This window comes from Prunus persica, chromosome G8, assembly GCF_000346465.2.
Source record: "Prunus persica cultivar Lovell chromosome G8, Prunus_persica_NCBIv2, whole genome shotgun sequence".
NCBI classification, from domain to species: domain Eukaryota; kingdom Viridiplantae; phylum Streptophyta; class Magnoliopsida; order Rosales; family Rosaceae; genus Prunus; species Prunus persica.
In genome coordinates, this window is record NC_034016.1 from 20,181,300 (window position 1) to 20,205,689 (window position 24,390).

Sequence of the window (24,390 nt, forward strand, 5' to 3'; positions counted from 1 at the left end):
TTGTATCTTCTCTGAAGCCAAGAGCCACCCGCCCTCCACCCCGAAATGAGGTGTAAACAATTCAAAGCTTCACAGCCATGCAAACAGAAGAATGGGAAGATTTTGATCACCATTGGGAATTGGACTTTCAAGAAATATATCCAAGAGGGTTCTCTCCCTACAGATCCAAATCCAAAACCCACAACTTTAATGAAATTACAAATGAATGACCTCCACTACCACTAGTATGAATTCTTTTGTTTTTTCCTGTCAAGCAAAAAGGACCAACAAGAGATCAGCTACTTAGAACAACAAAAGCAGTTCATACTTTACAACTTGATCCTATAAAAAGCTTGCAAGCTTTTCTTTAAAAGAAAAAAAGGAGAGAGAATATTACAGAGTGGTACCCAAATTATAATCTCAAATATTTACTTTTACATAAAAGGAGAGAGAATATGAATGAGGATTGGCAACAAAACAATGGAACCCAACAAAACTGATCCGAGACAATCAGATGGAGTTCACGTTTCTCAGCAGGCAATGCCAAAAGGGTTTCAGAAACGCACCGATCCAAAGACAGTAAGAAAAAACAATGGCTCGAGACACCCACCTGGTTGCCACATAACTCAGCTAACTTTGTTTATTCTCTGAAGCCGAAAGCCACCTGCCCTGAACCACAAAATGAGGTGTAAACAATTCAGAGCTTCAAATCCATGCAAGCAGAAGAATGGCGAAGGATTCCTTACACTCATTTCCCTACGTGTCTCTCCCTCACCTCCTCTTCTTTACTATAAATACCAGCGCCTGCTGCTCGCCGTTTCACCCATCTCAAAACCAAAGAGCTTTCTCTCTCCTTTCTGTAATCTCCAAATATGTCTATGCCTTTAGCTCTCGCTTCTCTTTGCTTGCTTCTTCTTTTCAATGGCTGCCTGGCTTCTCGCCAGCATATATTTGGCCAGAACAAAGAGTGGCAGCTCAACCAGCTAGAGGCCCGCGAACCCGACAACCACATTCAGTCCGAGGCTGGTGTGACCGAGTCATGGAACCCCAGTGACCCGCAGTTCCAATTGGCCGGTGTCGCCGTCGTTCGACGCACCATCGAGCCCAACGGCCTTCACCTTCCCTCTTACGTCAATGCTCCCCAACTCATCTACATCGTCAGAGGTAAATTCATCAAACACCATGTAATCAATTAATATCAACAATATATTATGCATGTTGTTGAATTAATTAATATTTTAATTTTGTGGGGTCCAGGTAGGGGTGTGTTAGGAGCTGTGTTCCCTGGGTGTGCCGAGACTTTTGAGGACTCTCAGCCTCAGCAATTCCAGCAGCAGCAGCAGCAGCAACAGTTCCGGCCCTCACGCCAAGAAGGAGGACAAGGACAGCAGCCGTTCCAGGGCGAGGACCAGCAAGACCGCCACCAGAAGATCCGACACATCAGAGAGGGTGACATCGTCGCTTTGCCCGCCGGTGTCGCTTACTGGAGCTACAACAACGGCGAGCAGCCTCTCGTGGCTGTTTCTCTCCTTGACCTCAGCAACGACCAAAACCAGCTCGACCAAGTGCCCAGGGTAAGCAATTACTTAATTAATTAATTTAAAAACATTAAATTATTTGTTTATTGACTGATTAATGACGTGGCTTGATTGGATTGGATGATGTGTTACATACAGAGATTTTACCTAGCTGGCAACCCACAAGACGAGTTTAACCCGCAACAACAAGGACGACAGCAGCAGCAGCAACAGCAAGGCAACGGCAACAACATCTTCTCCGGCTTCGACACTCAGCTCCTCGCACAGGCCCTCAACGTCAACCCAGAGACCGCGAGGAACCTCCAGGGCCAGAACGACAACAGGAACGAGATTGTCAGAGTGCAGGGCCAGCTTGACTTCGTCAGCCCCTTCAGCAGGTCCGCCGGCGGCCGAGGAGGCCAAGAGCGCCAGCAGGAAGAGCAACAGAGTCAGCGTGAAAGGGAAGAGAAACAGAGGGAGCAAGAGCAGCAGGGAAGAGGCGGCCAGGACAATGGCGTTGAGGAGACTTTCTGCAGCGCCAGGCTCAGTCAGAACATCGGTGACCCTTCACGCGCCGACTTCTACAACCCTCAGGGCGGCCGCATCAGCGTCGTGAACAGAAACCATCTCCCCATCCTCCGCTACCTACGCCTCAGCGCCGAGAAAGGTGTCCTCTACAACGTAAGTGTGTATAAATATGAATACATAATTTTAACATTATAAATACAAATACAAAATTTGTTTTTGCTGATGATGATACAATTATGTGCATGCAGAACGCTATCTACACTCCACACTGGCACACGAACGCCAACGCGCTCGTGTACGCGATCAGAGGCAACGCTAGGGTTCAGGTGGTGAACGAGAACGGTGATCCCATCTTGAACGACGAGGTGAGAGAGGGACAGCTGTTTTTGATCCCCCAGAACCACGCCGTCATCACGCAGGCAAGCAACGAAGGGTTCGAGTACATTTCCTTCAGGACGGACGAGAATGGTTTGACCAACACCCTAGCAGGGCGAACCTCGGTGCTAAGGGCCCTGCCAGATGAGGTGCTGCAAAACGCCTTCCGGATTTCGAGGCAGGACGCAAGGAACCTCAAGTACAACAGGCAGGAGAGCAGACTTTTGAGCGCCACTTCTCCTCCTCGCGGGAGGCTTATGTCCATCCTTGGTTATTAGATTGAGAGAGTGCATGGAGTGCGTGAGATAAGCTAAAACGTAATGCGGACGTAGTGTTTTTTTTTGTTTTTTTGTTGTGGTTTCTAGGAATAAAGGTAGGTAGAGACAAGAGAATAAAAAAAAGGCCTTATATATATATATATATGTATATATGGCTGTATGTAATGTACTAATGTAAGAGGAGAGTGAGCTTCTAATAAGTACGTAAATAACTACTACGTGGAGGCTTCTGCATGTAACGATCTATCTATATCTTGCTAATAAAAGGGCTTTAATTTTGTGTATTTCTGTGCTCTAATGCTCCACATGCACTCGTGCGACACAATCATTAATGGCATGTTTAATAATCGTCAAAAACCTTATTAAAACCAAATTAAAACTAGCAAATTACATGACACTCAAAGTCAAAGGTCTTGTTTATTACAGATGAAGAAGAACATATATAACATAACAGCAAAGAAACTAAAACTAATAAAAATGGAGGAACATAAGACTTGAGATTAATTATTCTTGCTCCACTCATGGCAAAGGTAAGATCGGAAGGTACTGTCCCACCTGCATGGACCGTTTGGTCTTATGCTCCACATGCACTCATTATCGGCACAAAGCTTGCTCTCTCTCTCTCTCTCTCTCTCTCTCTCTCTCTCTCTCTCTCGAGTATATGTAAATGTCGAAATAGTGGAATTCGGTGCCAAAAATTGGGTTTAAATTTAAACCCATAGGTACCTTTGATGGGGACAACATGAAAACCAAGATCGTCGTCCTTGGATTTGCAATGAATGGTCATTTCTGCACTGCACCCAAATCATTAGTCGTTCTAATAGTTTGTTTACCCGGGAAAAAAAATAGGGTCTGCGTTGCAAGTAGTTTGGAACAACACTAACACCAACACCAGTAGCAGCAGCAACACATTTTTGATGAGCAAAGACATTGATATTGTTTGTTTGGAAGTATGGTAAGACTTTCTTGGTTGGGTCATTCGTGTTCTATTATATATGAGGTTCATTGTCTAATTAAATTAGAGGGAAATGGAAGAACGGTTTTCGTTTCTTCGTCTCAACACATTTATCTTGGTCTTATCATGACACACTACACCAAATTGAAGCTTTTACGACATGGCATGCTTTTTGTGCATGTTGTTAATAACTGATATTTACAGTATATGATAAATCACGCCTTAAAAAAATAGTAATAATTGATATTTTCATATGAAAACATGCCTTATAAAAAAGTAATTTTGTGCCGTTTAACGAAGTGATTGTATTGAATGCAAATTTTTTGGTGGATGAACACTTGGGTAATACGTGTTCCATAATATTATATATGAGGTTCCTTCCTTATTGTCTCATTAAATTAGAGGGAAAAGGAAGAACGGTTTTGCTTTCTTGGTCTTATCATGACACTAAGCAAATTGGTCATAGTCATACATCAAATTAATAATGTAACGGAATCATAATTAATCTGATTAAAACAAGCAGCAAAAATGTCAATTACTCAATTTTCCATAAAAGTTAATTTAAGTAGAACATATACAATAACTTTCCATCATGATTTAAAAGAATTTCTTCAAAGATTATTCATATAGCTTTTATTTATAATTTTTTTTTTACTTCATAGATTTCATACTGCATAGAAAACTAGTACGAATTAAGCATGATGAAGGGTAGAAATGTTTAGAAAAAACAAGACGCGTTTAGGAAAAAGGGGGGGAAATTTTCATTACATGCATAGATTACACGTAGTACTTATTTAATTACTTGGTAGCTAGACTCTCTCCTCTTACATTATTAGTAACAAGCCTTATTATAAGGCTCTTTTATTTATACACTCAGGCTCCGCTTCCTTTCTTTTTAACAACTCCAAAAAACACTACGTGCCGCATTCACTACATTTTTCTTCATACATTTATACAATTGCCCTCCTCTGCTGGCTGGAGCTCAAGGCAATGGTCTCCTGCCGGTTGTACTTGAGCTGCCTCGCCTGCTCTCGAGAAATTTGGTAGGCGTTGGCCAGCACCTCATCCGGCAGTGCACGGAGGAAGGAGGTCCGTCCAGCCAAGGTGTTAATGAACGCATTTTCCTCCGTCTTGAAGGCAAAGTACTCGAACCCTTGGTTGCCGGCTTGCTGGATCACGCCGTGGTTCTGTGGGACTATGAACAGCTGTCCCTGCTGCACCTCCTGGTCAAGAATTGCATCTCCGTTCTCGTTCACCACCTGAACCCTAGCATTTCCTCTGATCACGTACACCACTGAGTGGGCGTTCACATTCCAGTGTGGGCTGTAGATACCATTCTGCATGCATGCACAAGAATAATAATAAGATATATCAAGATCATTAGAACATTAATTATTAAGCATTATCAAGATCATTAGTTAATCATAATTAAATATTAATTAGCAAGTATATATATGTTTGTGTAATTGCTTACGCGGTAGAAGAAGCCTCTCTCGGCGCTGAGGCGGAGAAACCTGAGGATGGGGAGGTTGTAGCTGTTGAGGGTGCTGATGCGGCCTGCCCGGGGAGAGAAGATGTCGGCACGCTCAGGGTTGCCGATGTTCTCCTTCAACCTCAAGCTGCAGAAGGTCTCCTCAAGACCGTTGGCCATCAGTTGTCCTCCTTGTTGTTGCCTCTCCTGCTGGAGCTGCTCCTGTTGTCGCTCCTCGTGCTCACGCTCCTGTCGTCCCCTTGGGGGTTGGACGAAGTCGAGGTTGCCCCTTACCCGGATGATTTGGTTCCTGTTGTCGTTCTGTCCCTGGAGGTTCCTGGCAGTCTCTTCGTTGACGTTGAGGGCCTGGGCGAGGAGCTGTGTGTTGAATCCGGAGAAGACGTTGTTGCCGTTTCCTTGTTGTTCTTGTTGTCCGGGACGTCCGAATGGCTGCTGATGCTGTCCGGGACGCCCTTGCTCACCCTGCTGGCGGGGTTGGCTTTGGCCTTGTTGGTTAAACTCATTCTCTGGGTTACCAGCTAGATAGAATTTCTACATATGAGATAAAGGTAGAGTTAGTTAAGTAAATAATTTAATTGAATGGTGATTTTGTTAATTAAATAATTGTACAATTATTTAGGTACCCTTGGGTTTTGGTCGAGCTGGTTGTGCTCGCTGCTGACGTGGAAAAGGTTGACTGCAACAAGCTCCTGGTCGCCGTCGTTGTAGGACCAGTAGGCGACTCCGGCAGGGATGGCGACAACATCACCCTCACGGATGCGGCGGGTCTTCTGGTGGCGGTCGAGCTGTCGGAATTGTTGTTGTTGTTGCGGGCGCCCTTGTTGGCCTTGCTGCTGCTCTTGTTGTCTTCTTTCTTCTTGTTGCTGGCTCCCTTGTTGTCTTCCTTGTTGTTCCTGCTGCTGCTCTTGTTGGCCCTGTTGTCGTCCTTGTTCTCCCTGCTGTTGTTGTTGTCGTTCCTGTTCCTGTTCCTGCTGGCGCCCCTGCTGAGAAGACTGCTGAGACTCTTCGAAAGTCTCAGGGCACCCAGAGAACACTGCCCCTAGAACACCCCTACCTGCACACCCATTCATGCAATATTTTATTTAGTAAACTAACGACTCAATTAATTAGTCTCGTAATTTAATAGTTAATTAATTAGATATAGTAATAACACGTGACCTTGGACGATGTAGATGAGTTGAGGGGCGTTGGAGTAGGAGGGCAAGTGTAGGCCGTTGCGCTGAATGGTGATTCGAGAGGCGGCGACCCCGGCACACTGGAAGTCCTCCTGGTTGAAGTTCCAGGTCTCAATCTGACCCGCCTCCCCCTGGATGCGGTTGTCGGGTTCGCGGGCTTGGAGCTGGTTGAGCTGGCACTGGTTCTGCGGACTCAACTGGGACTGGCGTGCCGCTAAGCAGCCATTGAAAACAAGAAGCAAGCAAAGCGAAAAAACTGAAGCCTTAGCCATAACACAAGGAATGAGAAGGAGATAGATGACTTGTAATTCGAGCTCACTTGTATCTTGTGTTTGAGATGGTAAAGCAGCGAGCGGTAGGCGCTGGTATTTATAGGAGGGAAAATGAGTTGAGGCGTGGGCACGTAGAGTTTCGTGTGTAAGGCATCTTTTGCCATTCTTCTGCTTGCATGGCTTTGAGGCTTCGAATTGTTAACACCTCATTTTGCGTAGCAGGGGCAGCTGGCTATATATGCGGCAACCAGCGGTGGGGTTTCTCGTCAATATTGTTGTCTGGTTCTGAGCTTGATTCGCACCTGGCCGTTTGGTGAAGTAGAATTCATGGGACTTGGGATCCGAACCCGGGCCCATCTGACACTGCGTGCTTGGTGAGAAACGTGAACTCCACCTGATTGTCTGTGATGAGTTTTGTTGTGTTGTTATTCTTCTATCTTCTACATTGTTCTCACACCAACACCATCAGATATTCTTCAGTTTTGTTGTTCTCAACTTTTATGTCAAACCTACCCTCTCATTAACTACTTTACTTTATTACTTGGAAGTTGGTTGGTACCACTTTAAAATATTTTACATCTTTTTTTTTTTTTTTGGGTATTTGAAACTTGGAAACTTTTTGAATTTTTGTCAGCGAATATTGTATAAACCTGCACTTATATTCTGAAAGATGAAAGGTCACATATCATCCATGTGGTTTTTACGGGAAACTACTTCACTAATATTTTCAGTTGCATGAGAAAAGGATATTCCTCTGTTGAACGCCTGGGTATGTCCTGGATTTGGAATGAAATAGCCTCCCCTCCTTCATTCATATTGAAGATTACAACTATGAGATATGCATGCCTTCACAAACTATCCCATCTATATGCCTGGACTTCAACTGTATGCCTTGACTTTCAAAACTTGTCATTTCAGTTACCTTTTCCGTGAAAAATAGGGTTATATTTGTCTTTCCATGTGCTGGGTTCTTAATAAGCACAACCCAACCCCAACAACCACCTCTCTCTCTTCTCCAGCCATACTTCACAGATCTAACCCCACAGATTCTCCGCCGATCGACCCACACCCACAGACCCGCTCTCTCCTTCTCTCATTTTCTTCCTCCTTATGTTCGTCAATCTCCTCCTCCCAACCTTTTTTTTTTTTCGTTGATTGGTCTTCCTCTCAATCAATTGAACAATCTAAACAAAACCCAAAAGGATCATTGGAGAGAGAGAGAGAGGGTTGTCATTGGGTTTGGGTAGAATGAGATGGTGACTAGGTAAAAGTCTTAATTGCCCTTAAAATTTCATATAAAATTTTCAATTTGCTCTTAATTTTGACAAAAAAATTTAATGGAATTTATGGAAGTACGAGTTACCTAAATAAAGGATGATCATAACAATTTTTTGAGTTGAGTGACGAAAAGTAAAGCAAAATCTTATTTGTGTGTAAAATCCTCTTCTCTGATTGTTTATACACAACAAAAGCTTAGCGAGACACGAAAGACATGAAGCTCAGAAGAAAGAACCCTTCACAAGTGAGAAGTTTTTGAGTGTTTCATGTTTTAGCATCACATATTGTTTCTAATTCATATAATATAATATAATATTTAAAAAATAAATATTACAACATCAATAAATTAGTAAAACCACGTGCTAGTAACGGACACCAAAGTTACACTTTGTCACTTCTCTTTAGAGAAGTTAATGTGACATGTCCAATCTGATGAAGGCACATGAACATGTTCCAACACACCTAGCTCTTTTGCACGTGGACCTAAGTGAAAGACAATTTCACCCTCCACTAATTTAAAATCAGATGGCAATAAAAGGGTAAATTGGTAAAACCACTTGTATGGAGAACTGGACCAAGTGCATTTAAAAAACCAGAGAGATAGCGGTGGGGAGCGTCCAAGTGGAAAAGAAAAAGACGAGAGAGAGAGAGAGAGGGCAAGTTTGAAACCGAGTCATGCCTAATATTCTCAGCAGCACAAACTCAGATCCTAAACCAAACAAGAAGAAGATATGTTGAGGCCTTCTCAACTGAGTCAACTCGTTCTTCTTCTTCTTCTTATTGCTTGCTCTGTACCCTCAACAACAGCCAAAACCCAAAGGCCAGGCTTTCTCTTCACAAGAACCACAGGAAGATGCACTCCACAGTAAGCTCTCTCTCTCTCTCTCTCTCTCTCTCTCTCTCTCTGTGTTTTTCGCTTTCTTGTGGTGAAGTTACTGAAATGCCCATTATGTCCTATAATGATGTGCTTATTTGTGTTTCACAGCTATTGGGGGAGCAGGAGGGAGGCTTGGCCGAGGATGGTCCCACAGACATCAACGGTGTCGAAGGTGTTCGGATCAAGAGCCTACGAACGGTACAGATCTGATCTGACGCTACTGGAAGCGACGGTCAGGAACGACGAGGAGAACGTCTACCCTAGGCTGCTGAAGCAGGCGAGCGCCGCCCTCCTGAACTCTTACGCCAGGAAGGGGTTTCCGTACAGTGCTTGGGAGGTGAAGACTTTGGTCATTCAAGCTCTGGTGTCGGATAAGGCTGCAGCCCTTCAGGCCCAGCGCTTCTCCGTTGCCAATGAGGCTTGCCATTAGCAACCCATCTGTGTTTTTTTTTGTACTTTGCTTTAGTTTCATCTAGTTTTATGTGGGTTTGTTTGTGTGGGCCCAAATACTAAATAGAATACTTCATTCTTGATGATGGGTTGAAAGCTTGACACTTTATGTGGTGGCAAATCAAATCTAGTTGCATATTGATCATTTGAGAATCACTGTATGAGTGGTTGAAAATTTGAATTGAACTTATATTGTTTGGTCATGATCAAATCAAATATTTATGTACTGTCACTACTTTCCTTTTCTTGAATAGTTTCTGGATGTTGATTGATGAAGTAAAAATTCACCGTCAAAATTTATGTGGCATTAAAAGTACAAGTAGAGAATAATTTTACATGCTACATCAACCTACAATTGAGGGGAGGATACTAATTTTAAAAGTCCTATTGAGAGAGTATATTCACTATACAAATATTAGGATTCGAACTTAAAACTTTGTTTGGAGAAGCAATTGCTTCAACTCACTACATTAGTATCGCTTGCTCAAGCTTAAAAATCCTTGTAAATCTCAAGTTATTAATTTGGTTTGATTTTTGTAAGTGTTATTAATAGGAAGTAGGTCAAGTTACATTTTTATCCCTGTAATTTGACTCATGTTTAAATTTGGCCTTGTCATTTTAATTGTGTAGTTTTGCTTATAGACCAATTAAATCCTACAAATATAAATATTTAAGAAAAAGTTAAAGAAATTATTGCATTTTGGGTAAAAAATAATAATAATCGGGGTAAAAACTATGAGTTGGGCTTTCCCATTAACAGGCCTTTTTCGGAAAACAGTATTGGGCCAATGGGGCATCTCCAAAGTCTGGTGGGAAAAGGAAACAGAAACCCTAAAGAGTGAAGGCCTGGTTTGGTTTGTGTAAGTGTTTCTTTCACGTTCATCTCCTTCTTCCTTCGTCCCTTTCTTCCTTCCCAAGTTGGGACACTGGCTACTAATTCAGACACCCACCCTTCAAATTTTTCCAAGGCAAAAACAAAACGGAAAAAGAAAAAAGCTATCGTTTTTTTCTCTGTTTGAGAAAATTTAGCTTGCCCCAAATTTGATGGCTGCTAGAAAGCTAGTGCGAGATTTGCACCTTTACAGACAACCCTTATTTCATCAGCTGACCCTCCAACAACAGGTTCGTTCCTTTGGAAGAAGTTTCCAATCAAAGTTTCAAACTTTTTAAGTATGTTTTGGGTTAATTTAATATCTTTTTTTATTGGGTTGGGGATTTTGAATTTGATGAGATAGGTTTCAAGCACGAGAATTCGGTTGATTTCAGCTAATGGGTATTCGGGGAGTCGTCGATTCAGTGTCTTCAATGAATTTTCGAAGCAAGTCAAAGGCGAAGCTACCAAGTATCTCTCACTCACTCACTCACTCTGTTTTACATGTTTAATATGTATATATTATGCACATTTGTATTGTATGTTATGGCATTTACATTGGTAAAGCATATTGGGCTGCCAAAAGCTGAGGAGTTCTTTTAATGTAATATGTATCTGCTATTTTAATTGGTTTTTCTTGTTTAAATGTTGGGTCAAATTTGTTTTACTCGGAACAAATTGTTAAGCGTCTGCTCTATAAGAAATAAAAAAACGTTGTTTCGTGAACTAAAACGCAATCTTTTGGCTTAGTTGAGCTGTTTTGCGTTAGACATTGGTTTTTATGAGATATAAATCCTTGTGTAGCTGACTCTCAATTTACAGTGAGAAACTTGTAGTACTAGCTTGAGTCCCCATTTCCATTAGGAAGTAAAACGTAATAGCTTCTTTCTAGTTTGCCAGTTGGTTATTAAAATCACTGCAGAATTGTTTTTCTCTTCTTAGTTTTTTAATCATTATAAAATTTTCTTCTATTATTGTTATTATTATTGAGAGTCATTATGCTCACATCCATTGCCCTGGTTGCAGGAATCCAGAATTTCAACAGTCAGTTAAGGAGCTGAAAGAGAAAGCGGAAGAGCTGAAAGGCGTTAAAGAAGACCTGAAAGTGAGGTAATTATTTGATATTGTCACTTCATGCCATGAGAAATTTTAGTATTCTAGTATATAGGCTGAGACATACCCTTGTATGTCAAGTCTGGCTGGGTACTTCCAAATGGAGGCTCTGAGATGGTGAAATGGCGAATGCAGAACGAAGCAGACAACAGAGCAGCTATACAAGCAGGTGGATGGTGCGTGGACAGAGGCTGAAGCTGCAGCAAAGAAGGTCTTATTTCACATACCTTAAAAATCTGTAGTGCTTCTATATGTTAGAATTCTCGATGGCAACTTCTGTGCAAATATTATGTTGTTTCTGGTGCATATCATTTTTGTTCAGTCTGGATTCGTTCGTCGTTTTTTATCATAAGAAACTTGCATCTGTTCTAAAATTTACATTGATAATTATGGCTGCAGGTTTCTGCCAATGTAAAAGAGAAGATCACCGCTGCCACAGAGGAGGTCTGCGTTTTTACCTCTTGCATCTGTACTGCTATATACTTTGATCTGCTGGAGTTCATTGGTTGTTTACTTCTTTTTTGTTCTATGCAGGTCAAAGGAACCTTTGGAATTGGGAACGAACAGGCTTCAGGGCCTTCTGGTGCTAAATCTGAGAATTTCGCTGATGCAGAAGATGGAACAAAGGCCTCATCTGGGGAACAGAAACACCAGGAGTCAGGGTCTAGTAATACTGAAGAAACATTATTTGGCAAATTTAGGTCAAGTGCCTCTTCCTCGTATTTTTCCTCTGCCTTCTCTAGAGTTAAGGAAGTAAAGTTTATCGACATGGCTAAAAAGGGATATGACATTGTAAAGGATGAGTTAAGCGGTAATCCAACTAAGAGAAAGCACCTGGAGTATGATCCTTCTACCACCCCTCAAGTTGAAGTAAGTACAAGAACGGACATTGTTGCCGTACCCCAATCTCGCTGGAGTAAAAAGTGGGAGGCTTTCAGAATGAAGGTGAAATTTCTTTCTGCCCATTAAATATTACAAAAAAAAAGTTATATCTAGTTGTCTTTCCTCTTATTTGAAATAAACTATTTGATTTTTTTTGTTTGTACTCTCTTACCTAGATGCAAGGTCATCCTATATTCAAGCGTTTTGATGAATTACGTAAACCTGTTACGTCAAAAACCCAGGAGGTAAATTCCAATTCAATTATTGTTTCTGTTCTTTGAAAAATACTCCAGTTCGTACTTCATGTTTTTGAGTGGATAAGACATATGATGTATTATGTATTGTATCTGTTTTTTTTTCATGTTACGGCACTTATGGATTTTATCATAAAACTCTATTGTATAGAATATTAGTTGGCTGTATGTTTGATAACTTGTTTATATGTAACCACCTGTCTTGAGATTGCTGTATTGCTTGTCTTTGTTGAAATTGGCAGATTGCTGAGGACATGCGGGAACATTGGGAGACAAGCGATAGTCCAATTGTTCACAAAATTCAGGAGTATGCTGCTAAACTTTGTTTACTTCTTGGTTTGCTCACTATCTGCGAATAATAGTTTTTTTTTTCTTTTGAGGGAGGGTTGTAAATGTTCTTTGTTTTGCCCCCAGAAAATTATAGTATTTTTCGCTAAAGAGTTATTTGTAAATATTTGAGTGCTGAATTGACCATTTTCCTTTGACAGTTTAAATGAAACTATTTTTCAAGAAACAGATACTGCTGCATCAATCAAGGAGATACACCGCCGAGATCCGTATGATCGCATTGCCATTTGCTGCATCTTGTCATACTTATTTGAATAACTTGATTAATATATTTTCTAATTGTAATGTTTGCATGGATTAGATCCTTCTCTTTACCAGACTTTGTGGCAGAAGTACAGGATGCTGTCAAACCAGTGCTTAATGCTTACATCAAGGTTAGTGCTGTGAGAGCTGAGCTTGTTTAGGTTCCACCCCCCTCTCTCTTTTTTCTCCTCTCATCTTTTGGTTTTGTTTTAGGTTTTTTTTTTGTTTTTGCATTCATGGTTTTAACGTATCATCATCCCAATGTTGGCCCATGTGAGTGCCATTATAGTTTCTCATCTTTATGTAATAACATGCATTTTAAATGTAGGGAGATGTTGAGACATTGAAGAAGTATTGTAGCAAGGAGGTGATTGAGCGGTGTAAAGCTGAGCATGATGGTTTCCGAAGCCATGGCATCTTTTTTGATCACAAGGTAGAAAACTTGCTTCCTCCTACATATTACTGTTTCCATGCCAATTATTGTTGCATTCTATACTGATGGGATGTTAATTAGGAACACATGTCAAATAGTATTGATCTTTGGGTGGAGAATAGACTTCATTAACGATGAGAAGTGAGGTTGGAGGTATATAATGACTTCATGAAAAATGAGAAGTGAGATTGGAGGTATATAACTTAAAACATTGAGGATGGGACTGAAACTTTAATATATCAATTTTTCAGAAGCGAAAGTTAATATATCTGTTCTCTTATTTAGCCACATCTTCTCAAATAATGTGGCAACATTATTCACAATGCTAGCTCTTTTATCATGACTTTTAGAGTTGAGGTTACTAAATAGCGACTTTTGTATGCTAGTGTCATTACCTGTACTTGGGTGACAAGTCATTTCTACCCTAAATTTAGTTCTATACACTCAGATGGTAGAAGTGAGTGACGGACGCTTTTTCAGGGTGTATGCTGTATATATTGTCATGCAACTAATTTTGATTTTTTTGGGGGGGGTGCAGATTCTACATATATCTGATGCAGAAGTAAAAGAGACCAAAATGATGGGAGACTCTCCCATAATCATTGTAATGGTAGGCATTTTCTTTTCTTTTTTTGTTCTAAGTTTTATTTAATAACAAAGCTGATAGCAATGGCCCTTTTCGGTGAATTTAACAGTTCCGAACGCAGCAAGTGTATTGTGTACGTGATAAAAATGGTGCAGTAACAGATGGTGGCAAGGTAAATATTATTCGTACTCTCACACACACACCCCTATCCACACACATTATATTAAATGGGTTATATTCCCCCCTTGAACCATAATTCTCTATGAAAGCATGCACGGTTGTGTCATTACTCTGCTTATTGGATATTTTATATGTATGAACTCATGTTTTGTCAAATCATTGTTTCATTAGGACACAATCCACACTGTGTATTATGCCTGGGCCATGCAACAGGTGGATCCTGAAGAACTTGGTGAAGGTGCTATTTACCCGATATGGAGGGTAAGAGAGATGCAGCAATTTGGAGTTCAAGCCCTTATTTAGTTCATAAAATTCTGATCGATGGATGTTGTAGCATTTTTATTGCTCAAAATGTCTTTTTGTTTCTTTTTTCTCATGTTAGAACTTCTCTGGGTTTTGTTATTCACTGCCAGGAAGTTCTGTAGTAGATTACTTCTCATTTTATTGTTAGTATCAATTAAGTGTAGTTGTGTACTACGCACAATTATAAATTTTAAAGAGAGGTTTTCTCTATTCTCTCTTGCTCGTCTCCTTTATAAATCTTTTTCTATATGGAAATGGAATCATCTTTGTTCTTTTGCCGTGTTCTTTCATTCTACGCAACCTTCGAATATTTTACAAGTTGCAGAAAAGAAAATGTAGATGCATTGTACTGCACTCGTCTGTGTACTACCACTGTACCCCAAGTTGAGAGCAAAGACAACGAAAAGGAGAAACATGGAATGGAAGGCATCCATCTCCATCACATCTCATATAAGGACACAATTAGAAAACTAAGACGATACACGAGAGATTATTGTACAGTGCTAGAACATCATCACGTGTTATTGCGGAGTGGGCGTTTTGGCTTCAAATTAATAGCATTCCAAGCTGAACCAAAACCCACCACCGTTCATAACCCAATACCTCAACCTTGAGTCAGAATCGAGATTCATACTCTAAGTCAACTCGTGAATTTTACTTGTGGGTTAAGTTAAGCTCATTCCAATCCGATTAGGCTGATTTTGGGCTAGAGGTAGTTGAACATGGATAAGTTGCAGGCTAGATTCTAGAAGCAAACCTGCTTTTCGGCCTTAAACGCGTAGAGTAAGAAGTAAGCTACTACTATGGTCCACCAATGCCATATATTATAAAATAGCACAAAACGAATACACAATCCAAAAGCTGAAGGAATCTAGCAGCTTAGCTTACCGTACTATAAAACAACAATCTGTCAGCACACTCTTTGCAAGCCATTCATTTACTCTCTCTTCTCATGTCTTGCTTGAGACTGAGGCTTCCACCGGCCGGAAGGGCTTGGAAGAGCTTCACTTCCAAATTACAGAGCAAGCTCCACAAACCCAAAGGCATCAAAAAACCCAGAAACCGTGTCAAAGCAATCACTGCTGCTGCTGCTTCTTCTTCCTCTTCTGCTTGTGCTTCTGCTCGACTTCGACCCTACAAATTTCTCCAACTGCGTTTCAAACGCAGACGGCGTCTTGCCCTACGTTTTCGCTATAACCGCCCTCAGCTCCTACAGAATCGCAGCACTGCACATGTCTTTGTTGACAAGCTTTTTAAAGAGCCGGCTGTGACTGTGCCAGTCGAGCGCTCTCAGCCTCCGGTAGAAAAGTGCAAGCAAGCTGCTGCTGCTGCAACAACAGCTACTGGAAGTGGGGGCGAGAGAGCTTGTGCTACAGCAGACGATATGTGGGAGTCATTGGGATTTGCTTCCCCTCTGATGCATGGAATTGATGAAAGAGCTGAGGAGTTCATAGCCAGGTTCAGAAAGGAAATGGACGTTCAGGAGAAGCTGGCACGCGATCATTTGTAGCAGAAGCTTTTATTATTTATTAATAGATCATCTATACATATGTAAATTAAGTGTGATTGTTCTGCTCAAGAATTTGTTTCGCATGAATCTGTGATATTTATTCGTTTCAAAAAAGAAAAAAAACGAGTGAATTCTGTACTTTGTAGCTTATATTTTAGTATGGCATGAAGGATTGAAGAGTATATGTTCGGTTGTAGAAGATTTACTTAATGGGTTTGCAGAAGACAGCGATAAATAAATAAAGCAAATTTGCATTGTTGATACGTGAAGATTCCTTTGGATTCTTTTCTTTCTTTTTAGTTGGAAATATGTTCACAGTTCACAATTTAAATTAATGTTTCGCCATTGCAGTTTGGTTTTTAACAATTGATTCACGAAATCCATAACAGCAACATAATTAGGTAAATTCAAAGTAATGTCATTACACAACTCGTTACATGACAACTGAGAACAAAGTAAACAACAATTCAAATGGCTCAACAACCACAGGGTAGCTCATGTAATGGCAACATAACTACAGGTTCCTCAGTACTTAAGCTTACAGTAATCACGACTAAGAGGTTTGCAAATCAAAGGTGGAGGCTCCAGCTCTGCATGTTCTGCCACAACAGAACTATGAGTTCAAGAAGTTCAGCTTGCAGAACTGCAGTATAAGAGCACTGCCATTACGTTGCATTGACAACCTTGAAAGCATTTTGATAGAAGGGCTCCATCAGTTAAGAAAGTCCTTCATTGGATCATCATGATGAACTTTCTTCATCCTATAAGCCTCCATATCCTCAGCAGTAACCTCATCATTCCATTTTACATTGTATTTGCGCTTTCTTTCATCTCTCACTTCTCTCTTTCTTGCGTCCTCCTTTTTAAGAGCATCAGCAAGTAACTTCTCATCTAAAACCAAATCGTCTGGTATATCAGTTCCCCAAGTGGCAAGTCTTTTCTCCTCCACTGGTGGAGGCATATCTCCAATGGCCTCTTTACGAGCAATGTTAGCCTTCATAAGTTCACCTGCAGCCTCAGCAGCCTCAATTCCAGCAGCGCCAGTGCAATAGCTATTGCGAGTCAACTGCTTACAGCATCTGTAGCCCCACTGATGATCCTTCCACCATGAACCCCATACACTGGTGTGGTTGTTGGCATATACATCTTCTTCATACTTGCTTCTGGGAAGTGTTGTTTCTTGCCCCTTGATGATCCTCCCAGCACGATCATATTCAACTTCTCGTTCACTCTGTCCCAGTAGAAGCTCCCTAGGAAATTCTTCTTCATTAGCTGCATTGCCATACTTCTCCAGAATGGTGTCCTTTGTTTGTGACTTCAAATTCTCCTTGATCACCTTAAAATTCTTATAAAGCAACTCAGCTTGGGACGGCGCTGCTTGCATGTGAATATCTTGTCCCTTCTCAAATGATTCCCAAGCATGGATGTTGAGCTGCTTGAACTCCATAGCTTGACCACTATTTCTATGTCGATTATCACCCTATATCACAAAAGCAAATATGAGAACAATAAAATATAAGGAAAACCTCACATTAAAAAAACTGGGAAAAAATACAAAGAAAGCAGTTAACTGTTGTAGGCACTTACCCCATAGAACTTCTCATTCGGATCCGCATCAGGAAGCGGGTCCTCACGCATAGACCGGGTTTTTGGGTCATAGTGTGCAGAGTCGACATCGAGATTCAAAAGATACTTTGCTGTATCCTCACGAATACGCAAATTCCTGCAAACAAAAATACATGAGTAAGAATTCAAATAGACACCAATGCAGAAATGAGACAATAACACCCCTTCAACACAAGATGACAATTAAAGAACCGGTATAAAGAAGTTTTCACCTGACAGTTCCTGTGCTCCCACCACCCGTTGTACGCACACGCTTCTCAACCTTTGCAAAGTCCATTTGTTTGCTCTCATCAACCTTGGCTTCATCCACCCTCAAATCATCCTCATTATCATCCTCATCCTCCTCACTAACCCCGTCCTCTCCATTTGGGTTATTATTTTTCTCCTCTAATTTCTTGAGCTGTTGTGTCTTTACATATTTCCTTCGAGCTTCATCTCTTGATTCATATCTCTCAATGACACGGGCATAGGTTGATGCATCATATCCATTCCAGCGGTCCCGTTTTCCATCATAGTCAAGCTCAAAAGTCTCTATCTTTTCATCAGGAGCGATGTGTTTGTTTGTGAACTTTGCTCCCACTCTCCTGGGTCTTTCCATACATGACTTTGAGTCGTGTGTCATGGCACCACAGCTGTAAGAATAGACATTCAAACATTATTCCCCAGTTCACGAGATAAACTGAAGTGGAAACAAAAGCCTGAGAGAGAGAGAGAGAGAGAGAGAGAGAGACTTACTTCTCACATGCACCCTTCCTATATTTATCAGCCTGGTGTATCTTTGCACCTCTGTCATACCATGATGTTGTATAATTAGGATCTGATTTCCATTTCCTTTGATGTTTTAAGCTCTGAGAAAATTAAAACAAAACAGAAAAAAATGTCTCAATATTCAGAACTTATGCCACAGGGTATGTTTATCAAAACTAGGAACATTAGAAAGAAAATGAACAACTTACAGGCCTCTCAGAGTTTAGATACCAAGGTGCAGATGACATATATTGGGGTATATGAGGATTAATCTCCTTTCCATCCTCATCCAGTTCAGCTGGTGCAAGCCCAGCTTTACGCGCTTCTTCCAATTCGATTTGTTTGCGATGGTCTTCCCTAGATTTGAACGCCACTACAAGACCAACCACATAAGATACATCAATATAGGAGTAGGGGAGGAGAAACACAAGTTTCTCAAAAACCACAAGTTTTGCCAAAACCCAGAAAAGCAAAAGGTGAAAAAAGGTTATCTACATTCTAGATTAAGATAAACTTAGTCCACATAAAGAGAAACCATATATTATCACATCAACATAGTAGTTTCTAAGGTAACGCCTAAGTTTCTAACACTGCTATAAAAAAAAAAAAATCAACCTTTCATAGGCATATATAAATTAGTAAGCACAGCAATCATCCAAGCTGTAAGGCCCATTTTCAAATTATAATTGTTTCCTCTTGTTTCACCAATTCATACTGTTTTTATGATCTTCACTTTGAGTTGGAGAATTGACAACAGTGATTTGAACTATAAAATCCAAATGTCAACCAACTTGAATGTGATAACTGGTAAGCCCCAATCAATTTCAAATTTTTATGACATAATTTCAACCCAGGTCGCGGAAAAACCCTAAATATCCATAAACTAAACGAATCTCACTATGGACCCCATCTGAGCTCAAAACAATCAAATCTTCAATCTGCTATAAGTAATGAATATGATTCAAGAATTAAATTCAAGAAAAATTCTACCAAAAAAGGTTATTTTTAATGATTCAGACCAATTTTGAGTATCAAATTGTGAAATTTATGATATGAGAGATTGGGAATAAACGATGGAAAAGAAGAAAGAACCTGAAGCAGTCGCCATGTTTGGTCGTCTCGAAGCTGAAACTAGAAACGACAGGAGAAATTGAATTGAGAGGTCGTTTTGAGCGTCAGCTTTAGAAGTGCTGTTTGTCGATTTATATAGGCCCTAAAATCCGAGATCGGTTTGGACGAAAATAATTACGTCGGCTACGAATCCAACAGACGAGGGTTTGGGAAACCCAAGCAGAGACTTGGCTTTAGAACGAACGACTCCTCCTCCGCCTTCTCTATCTTTCTGAAACCAGAGCCGACTCCTGAGGCGGTTATGTTCCTTCCAATGGAAAATGGAAACGATAGCGTTTCGTCTTTTCACAAACCAATAAGGACTACCTATTGGGCTTAAAGAAAGGGCTTAAGATGAACCTTTATTTAAGGCCCAAATTCAAAACGGGGTTGGCTTCGGGTTGTGTTTATTGAACTGAACCAAGTTGAATTTGGTCCTGAACCCAAATCGATTGCTTGTATTGAACTCTCGACCCGCCCAGCTCGACCCGACTTGCACCCTAATTTCATGGATACAATATTATAGAAGATCAACCTTGTGGTTATTGGAATGTTTTTATGTTAATCATTAAACATGTAGAAGCATGTTGGCATTGAAAACTTAACACGCATAGATTTGAGTCTATGACATCTATCGATAACAAGCGATTTCAAAAAACATACCATATAGATAATTTGATAAAAGAATATCACTAAGTTAGAATCATAATAAAAATACGGGACGGAAATAAAGCGTACATGTAAATATGTAATCAAACATGTATTACTTTTTTTTTTCTTCCCTTTCAAAATACAAATATTAATATATTAGTTATACTTTCAAGTTGTAGAATTATAGAACACAAATGTCAAAGTTCAAAGCATTTCATGATGAGAGATATACAAATTAAAGTTGACATGCTTTAGTTGAGTGGGTGTTAGCAGAGAGAGACACGCGTATCTTTGTGAGGATTTGATAGGCTTATAAATATTTGCTGCTAAACTCATGTTCAGAGTGTTAACTATATTGATCACATGCAGATAATCTTTTTCTTCAGGTCTACGCAAAGTGCACGTGTTTGCCGCATATTTGTTTTTTCTTTTGTTTTTCTTTGTTCTTACTTGAGTCACATGCACGCCTGCAAAGTATGGTTATCGAGGATTATAAAATAGGCAAGGTGATAACTCCAAATTTCATGTGAAATCTAATGTTGGCCAATCATGCTCTTTAAGTGGAGCCCATATTAAGTGAAAGAGAGGAAAAAAAACCTTAGCTATTACCAATTTCTAAAACCTTTTTCTTAATCTCTCAAGTTATTGCGCGTTGGCTATCATAACTATATAAAATTATTTTTTGTGTCTCGTTACCTGATAGAAGAGTGCACTTAACGTATGATTAACTAAGAAAATTAGGTCGATAGTTTGATTAACTAATTAATATATCAAACTGTCTGATAAGAAAATATTATTCGTTACGTGATAAAAAAGTACACTTAACGTTTGATTAACTAAGAAATTGAGGTCGATAATTTGATTAACTAATTAATATATCAAACTTTTTGATAAAAAAATATTATTATATAGCATGGTTTCAACTAACAATGTCCGCCTAAATTTCGTTCTTCTTTGAAAATATACCATTCACCACCCTTTGGTAGGCTAATTAAGAAAACATTAAGTGCATATAGTATGATTTATTTTGCAAAAGACTACACAATCCCAAGCTGATTAGCTGGTAGTTTCTTCTTCATATTAGTCATTCATTAACAAGTTAGCCTTTAACCACCATTGATTAACGTTTGTCTTGGTTCTTGGATCATGGTGACATCCATCTCATAAATTTGAGAAGAATTTGCATGTCACGGGATAACGCTACTATTTTACTATATCCCCGGGATTTTTCTCCATAAACCTCAACCAAACTTGTCCTGTGTGCTCTAAGTTCAGAAATTATTGCTTTCTTGCTTGCTAGTCGAACACAGATTTAGATGATGATTATTTTTTCCACAGACAAATTCATTCCGACAAAATTGAACAAAATATATATTTATGTTTTGCCGCGTTGAATACGATGGTCTCATTTCTGTTTTTCTAAAGGTCAAAGAATTGGACGGCAGCAAGCAAACGAAATTCTATTTCCCAACCGAAAGCTTAATGAACAAAATTACAAAACAGTCTTCTCGTTCTCTCCAAATCAAATACCTAATAATAACTATGGAATTTCATCCGCTCCTGGGAAAATATTGAGCCAAAAATCCATGCTGTTATTGTCATACATATCTAGGCAAAACCCATCATCAGCAGGGCCCACACCAACTCTTGGGACACCACCAATGGCCTGAAACTGGTCCACCATCTGATCAGAATTCTCAGCCGACAATACCTCCGACCAGAAGCTCTCATCAGCCTCTGGTAAGTTTGCTGCGTACCCATCAAACTCCATGCATGTCTTGTCGTTGTTGCTGCTGTTGCTGTTGTTGTCGCTTGTGGTGGCTGATGACGTGTCACTTGAGGTGCATTGAGGAGGAGATGCCGGCCCACAATCCAAGCTCTCAGATTTTTCACTGGGCTCCGGCTCTTGCTCTGTTTTTGTGGAGAAAAAGTGCGCTCTGGTTTCTGAGGTGGTGGTTTGGTTTTGTTTGAGCCTCTTTTTTAAGTGGGTGTGCCAAACGTTTTTAATTTCATTGTCTGTACGACCCGGCAATCTCGCTGCAATTGCTGACCATCTGAGATTATAGGAAAAGTAAAAAACAAGAGCAAAATCAGAAATCAAATCAGTTCCGTTCTGTTCTAGTCACGTGAATGATTATGTGCACTATGCAAAAGTGCCATGTTTTTTTGTTGTTGGTATTTTAATTGCTTGAAAAACGAGCTTTTTTTGTTGTTTAGGCTCGCGCATGAGAAAGTTGTGTAAGGAATCTTTTGCCCACATGCTTCGCTAGGAGGCTGGATTGGCTGGAAGTATGAACCCCTTTGAAATTAAAGAAAAATGTAAGGTTGTTTTTGCAGCATCAATTTGTGTGAATTCACATTGAATACGAACACGATCTAAATTGAAAGTGACGGGTCTGTCGATCTAACAGCTACAACTGTGTTATATGCAGATACAAATTGGTTTGTGGTGATGATAAGTACCTATTTCCTAGCATTTCATGTAAGTTGATGATTGCGTCTTCTTCTTCCCTGCTGAAATTTCCTCTTTTGATATCTGGCCTCAAGTAGTTTGTCCATCTGAGTCTACAACTCTTTCCACACCTCAACAAACCTAAAGAGAAAAGAAGAAGAAACATTCATCAAAACATGGAAAAACAGAGTCCCAAGTAGCAAACCAAAACTTAGCATCTCACTGAAAAATGCCAACATGGGTAATTAAAATCAGGCCAATTCATCCACTTTCTGCAATGAATTTCTGAAACTTTCATAAAAAGCCAAATGCTTTCGTATATTTCTGAAGAACCCAAGAAACAGACAGCAATTAATCAGTGCGTAATTATTACCAGCTAGTTTTGGCAGAGCTCGCCAGTTGCCATGGCCATACTGTTGAATGTAAGTGACAAGTACGTGATCTTCTTCAGGGGTCCAAGGCCCTTTCTTCAACCCCATCTTCTCACAGCAAGGAGCTCTCACCATCTTCCTCTTCCAAAAATTTATCAGAAAAAATAAAACCCAACTCTCTGTGTTCTTTGTGCTGCTAGGCTGCTCTGCTATTAGCTTTTCAACTTTCTCTGAAAGCTCAAAGCAAATAGCAAGGCCAAAGAATGAGAGAACCACAAGTCCATATATACACACACAAAGCAAAAGTGTGCGGGCCTGGTACGAAATAGTCCAAAGTACAGAAATGATTCAATTGAAAATATTATTTTGTAAAGACAAATTTGGCCCCCACTGTATATTTCTAGGAGATTTTTTATTTTTTATTTTTTTTCCCCATGTCATTATTTAGTCAAACTAAAACGTGGGGATTTATATGGGATTTTATTTTTTTCTCTGAAGTGTGAACCCTTTTTATTAGCTGTATTTATAACCAAGTGGATCAAACTTTTTCATGCAATTTGAGTCTCAACCAGTCAGGATACATAGCAGAGGTTCTTGAATTTTCAACGGTTCTGACTTTTTATTTGTTTTTATGAATAATTCTTGTACTGCATTCACTCAAGTAGGAGTTTATATATTTGGTTTTTGGTCTAAATATATGCTTGAAATTTTTTGAGACCTCTTGGCCCTCGCTTGTTAGGGAGGAATAAATTAGACTGGACTAGACTAGTAAAATTCCTACAATTCATGTGCGATCAATACATAATATGAATTTTATTGTCTAATTGAGGATGAAGGAGGACTATTCATAAGAGGTTGATGACTAAAACTTATCCCTCATAATCTCACCATTTTAAAAAGGATTAGGAGGGATAAGTTTTAATCATCAAACCTCGTATAAATAGTCCTCATTATTCCTCCAAGTTAAGTAACATATTCATAACATGCCCTGAATGCAGACACTTTGCTAGTCTAATCTAGTCCTCTCTATCAAACAAACTAAAAGGTTTTTCTTTTTCCTTTTGCCACTTTTGTATAGGACAAAACGCTTATGCTTGTTGAGGGAGAAAAACAAGGAAGGCCAAACTGCCTTCTGGCAGCGTTTCAAGTTCAACATCAGTGCCTTGGAGGGTCAAAGAAAGAGGGCTAGTTTTCTTGAATAGATTGCACAGACAAAATTCAACATCATATATATTCTTTTAAATTTGCGTAATTTTAATAAAATCCATTTTTAAATCCCATTTGATAGATAGAGTTGTTTGAGAAAAGAAAATCCATGTAGAGCTTAATTCTTTCCTTCTGTTTTTTTTTTCTTTCCTTTTTTTATATATATTAAAATAGAATAAACTTTGATTCCAATTAAAATATGATCACAAATTTCGCCACAAGGGCTGCTTGATACATAAATAGTGGTCTGGTTAAAATCTTACCTTAAAAGACTCTCAAAAGAGAAAAATTCGGTCAAGAAAAAAGAATACCACGCATCTAGACCAAG

The 24,390-nt window shown here is 39.8% G+C and overlaps 7 protein-coding genes across 7 annotated transcripts; 4 read left to right on the plus strand and 3 right to left on the minus strand.

Moving 5' to 3' along the window:
• On the plus strand, positions 786 to 2,961 carry LOC18766925 (legumin type B). The gene is made up of 4 exons (XM_007200661.2): positions 786 to 1,143; positions 1,237 to 1,553; positions 1,656 to 2,177; positions 2,273 to 2,961. The coding sequence occupies exons 1-4, from the start codon at positions 852 to 854 to the stop codon at positions 2,675 to 2,677; spliced, it is 1,536 nt and encodes a 511-aa protein (XP_007200723.1). The 5' UTR covers positions 786 to 851; the 3' UTR covers positions 2,678 to 2,961.
• Positions 4,370 to 6,639, minus strand: LOC18768874 (legumin type B). The gene is made up of 4 exons (XM_007201654.2): positions 6,283 to 6,639; positions 5,748 to 6,178; positions 5,107 to 5,655; positions 4,370 to 4,969 (listed from the first exon to the last, which is right to left on the minus strand). Exons 1-4 carry the CDS (start codon positions 6,569 to 6,571, stop codon positions 4,583 to 4,585), a joined length of 1,656 nt encoding a protein of 551 aa, XP_007201716.1. The 5' UTR covers positions 6,572 to 6,639; the 3' UTR covers positions 4,370 to 4,582.
• Positions 8,447 to 9,402, plus strand: LOC18766778. Its single transcript, XM_007198985.2, has 2 exons — positions 8,447 to 8,714; positions 8,835 to 9,402. The coding sequence occupies exons 1-2, from the start codon at positions 8,581 to 8,583 to the stop codon at positions 9,154 to 9,156; spliced, it is 456 nt and encodes a 151-aa protein (XP_007199047.1). The 5' UTR covers positions 8,447 to 8,580; the 3' UTR covers positions 9,157 to 9,402.
• On the plus strand, positions 10,032 to 14,644 carry LOC18768740 (mitochondrial import inner membrane translocase subunit TIM44-2). Its single transcript, XM_007200928.2, has 14 exons — positions 10,032 to 10,298; positions 10,412 to 10,518; positions 11,074 to 11,157; positions 11,296 to 11,371; positions 11,560 to 11,604; positions 11,695 to 12,105; positions 12,219 to 12,287; positions 12,539 to 12,603; positions 12,785 to 12,853; positions 12,946 to 13,018; positions 13,216 to 13,320; positions 13,859 to 13,930; positions 14,016 to 14,078; positions 14,258 to 14,644. Exons 1-14 carry the CDS (start codon positions 10,221 to 10,223, stop codon positions 14,387 to 14,389), a joined length of 1,449 nt encoding a protein of 482 aa, XP_007200990.1. The 5' UTR covers positions 10,032 to 10,220; the 3' UTR covers positions 14,390 to 14,644.
• On the plus strand, positions 15,247 to 16,162 carry LOC18767480. The gene has a single exon (XM_007201296.2). It carries the CDS (start codon positions 15,342 to 15,344, stop codon positions 15,897 to 15,899), a length of 558 nt encoding a protein of 185 aa, XP_007201358.1. The 5' UTR covers positions 15,247 to 15,341; the 3' UTR covers positions 15,900 to 16,162.
• LOC18767360 (pre-mRNA-splicing factor SLU7-A) lies at positions 16,270 to 19,670 on the minus strand. Its single transcript, XM_007199722.2, has 6 exons — positions 19,365 to 19,670; positions 18,482 to 18,645; positions 18,261 to 18,373; positions 17,738 to 18,157; positions 17,487 to 17,622; positions 16,270 to 17,379 (listed from the first exon to the last, which is right to left on the minus strand). Exons 1-6 carry the CDS (start codon positions 19,378 to 19,380, stop codon positions 16,612 to 16,614), a joined length of 1,617 nt encoding a protein of 538 aa, XP_007199784.1. The 5' UTR covers positions 19,381 to 19,670; the 3' UTR covers positions 16,270 to 16,611.
• LOC18767935 (myb-related protein Myb4) lies at positions 21,468 to 23,124 on the minus strand. Its single transcript, XM_007199162.2, has 3 exons — positions 22,859 to 23,124; positions 22,497 to 22,626; positions 21,468 to 22,087 (listed from the first exon to the last, which is right to left on the minus strand). Exons 1-3 carry the CDS (start codon positions 22,989 to 22,991, stop codon positions 21,574 to 21,576), a joined length of 777 nt encoding a protein of 258 aa, XP_007199224.1. The 5' UTR covers positions 22,992 to 23,124; the 3' UTR covers positions 21,468 to 21,573.

Excerpts from the sequence above, each read along its gene's own strand:
- LOC18767360 (XM_007199722.2), bottom strand. Across the intron at positions 18,374-18,481 it reads ATCTAAACTCTGAGAGGCCT|AGCTTAAAACATCAAAGGAA; the intron begins GTAAGTTGTTCA and ends TAATTTTCTCAG. Across the intron at positions 17,623-17,737 it reads GGGAGCACAGGAACTGTCAG|GAATTTGCGTATTCGTGAGG; the intron begins GTGAAAACTTCT and ends TTTTGTTTGCAG.
- LOC18766778 (XM_007198985.2), top strand. The coding sequence starts at position 8,581 with ATGTTGAGGCCTTCTCAACTGAGTCAACTCGTTCTTCTTCTTCTTCTT. Across the intron at positions 8,715-8,834 it reads ACAGGAAGATGCACTCCACA|CTATTGGGGGAGCAGGAGGG; the intron begins GTAAGCTCTCTC and ends TGTGTTTCACAG.
- LOC18768740 (XM_007200928.2), top strand. The coding sequence starts at position 10,221 with ATGGCTGCTAGAAAGCTAGTGCGAGATTTGCACCTTTACAGACAACCC. Across the intron at positions 12,288-12,538 it reads TTACGTCAAAAACCCAGGAG|ATTGCTGAGGACATGCGGGA; the intron begins GTAAATTCCAAT and ends TGAAATTGGCAG. Across the intron at positions 13,019-13,215 it reads TGCTTAATGCTTACATCAAG|GGAGATGTTGAGACATTGAA; the intron begins GTTAGTGCTGTG and ends TTTTAAATGTAG.
- LOC18768874 (XM_007201654.2), bottom strand. The coding sequence starts at position 6,571 with ATGGCTAAGGCTTCAGTTTTTTCGCTTTGCTTGCTTCTTGTTTTCAAT. Across the intron at positions 5,656-5,747 it reads AGCTCGACCAAAACCCAAGG|AAATTCTATCTAGCTGGTAA; the intron begins GTACCTAAATAA and ends TCTCATATGTAG. Across the intron at positions 4,970-5,106 it reads AGAGAGGCTTCTTCTACCGC|AATGGTATCTACAGCCCACA; the intron begins GTAAGCAATTAC and ends GCATGCATGCAG.
- LOC18767480 (XM_007201296.2), top strand. The coding sequence starts at position 15,342 with ATGTCTTGCTTGAGACTGAGGCTTCCACCGGCCGGAAGGGCTTGGAAG.
- LOC18766925 (XM_007200661.2), top strand. The coding sequence starts at position 852 with ATGTCTATGCCTTTAGCTCTCGCTTCTCTTTGCTTGCTTCTTCTTTTC. Across the intron at positions 1,144-1,236 it reads ACTCATCTACATCGTCAGAG|GTAGGGGTGTGTTAGGAGCT; the intron begins GTAAATTCATCA and ends TGTGGGGTCCAG. Across the intron at positions 1,554-1,655 it reads AGCTCGACCAAGTGCCCAGG|AGATTTTACCTAGCTGGCAA; the intron begins GTAAGCAATTAC and ends TGTTACATACAG.
- LOC18767935 (XM_007199162.2), bottom strand. The coding sequence starts at position 22,991 with ATGGTGAGAGCTCCTTGCTGTGAGAAGATGGGGTTGAAGAAAGGGCCT. Across the intron at positions 22,627-22,858 it reads AGCTCTGCCAAAACTAGCTG|GTTTGTTGAGGTGTGGAAAG; the intron begins GTAATAATTACG and ends TTTTCTCTTTAG. Across the intron at positions 22,088-22,496 it reads CATGAAATGCTAGGAAATAG|ATGGTCAGCAATTGCAGCGA; the intron begins GTACTTATCATC and ends CTATAATCTCAG.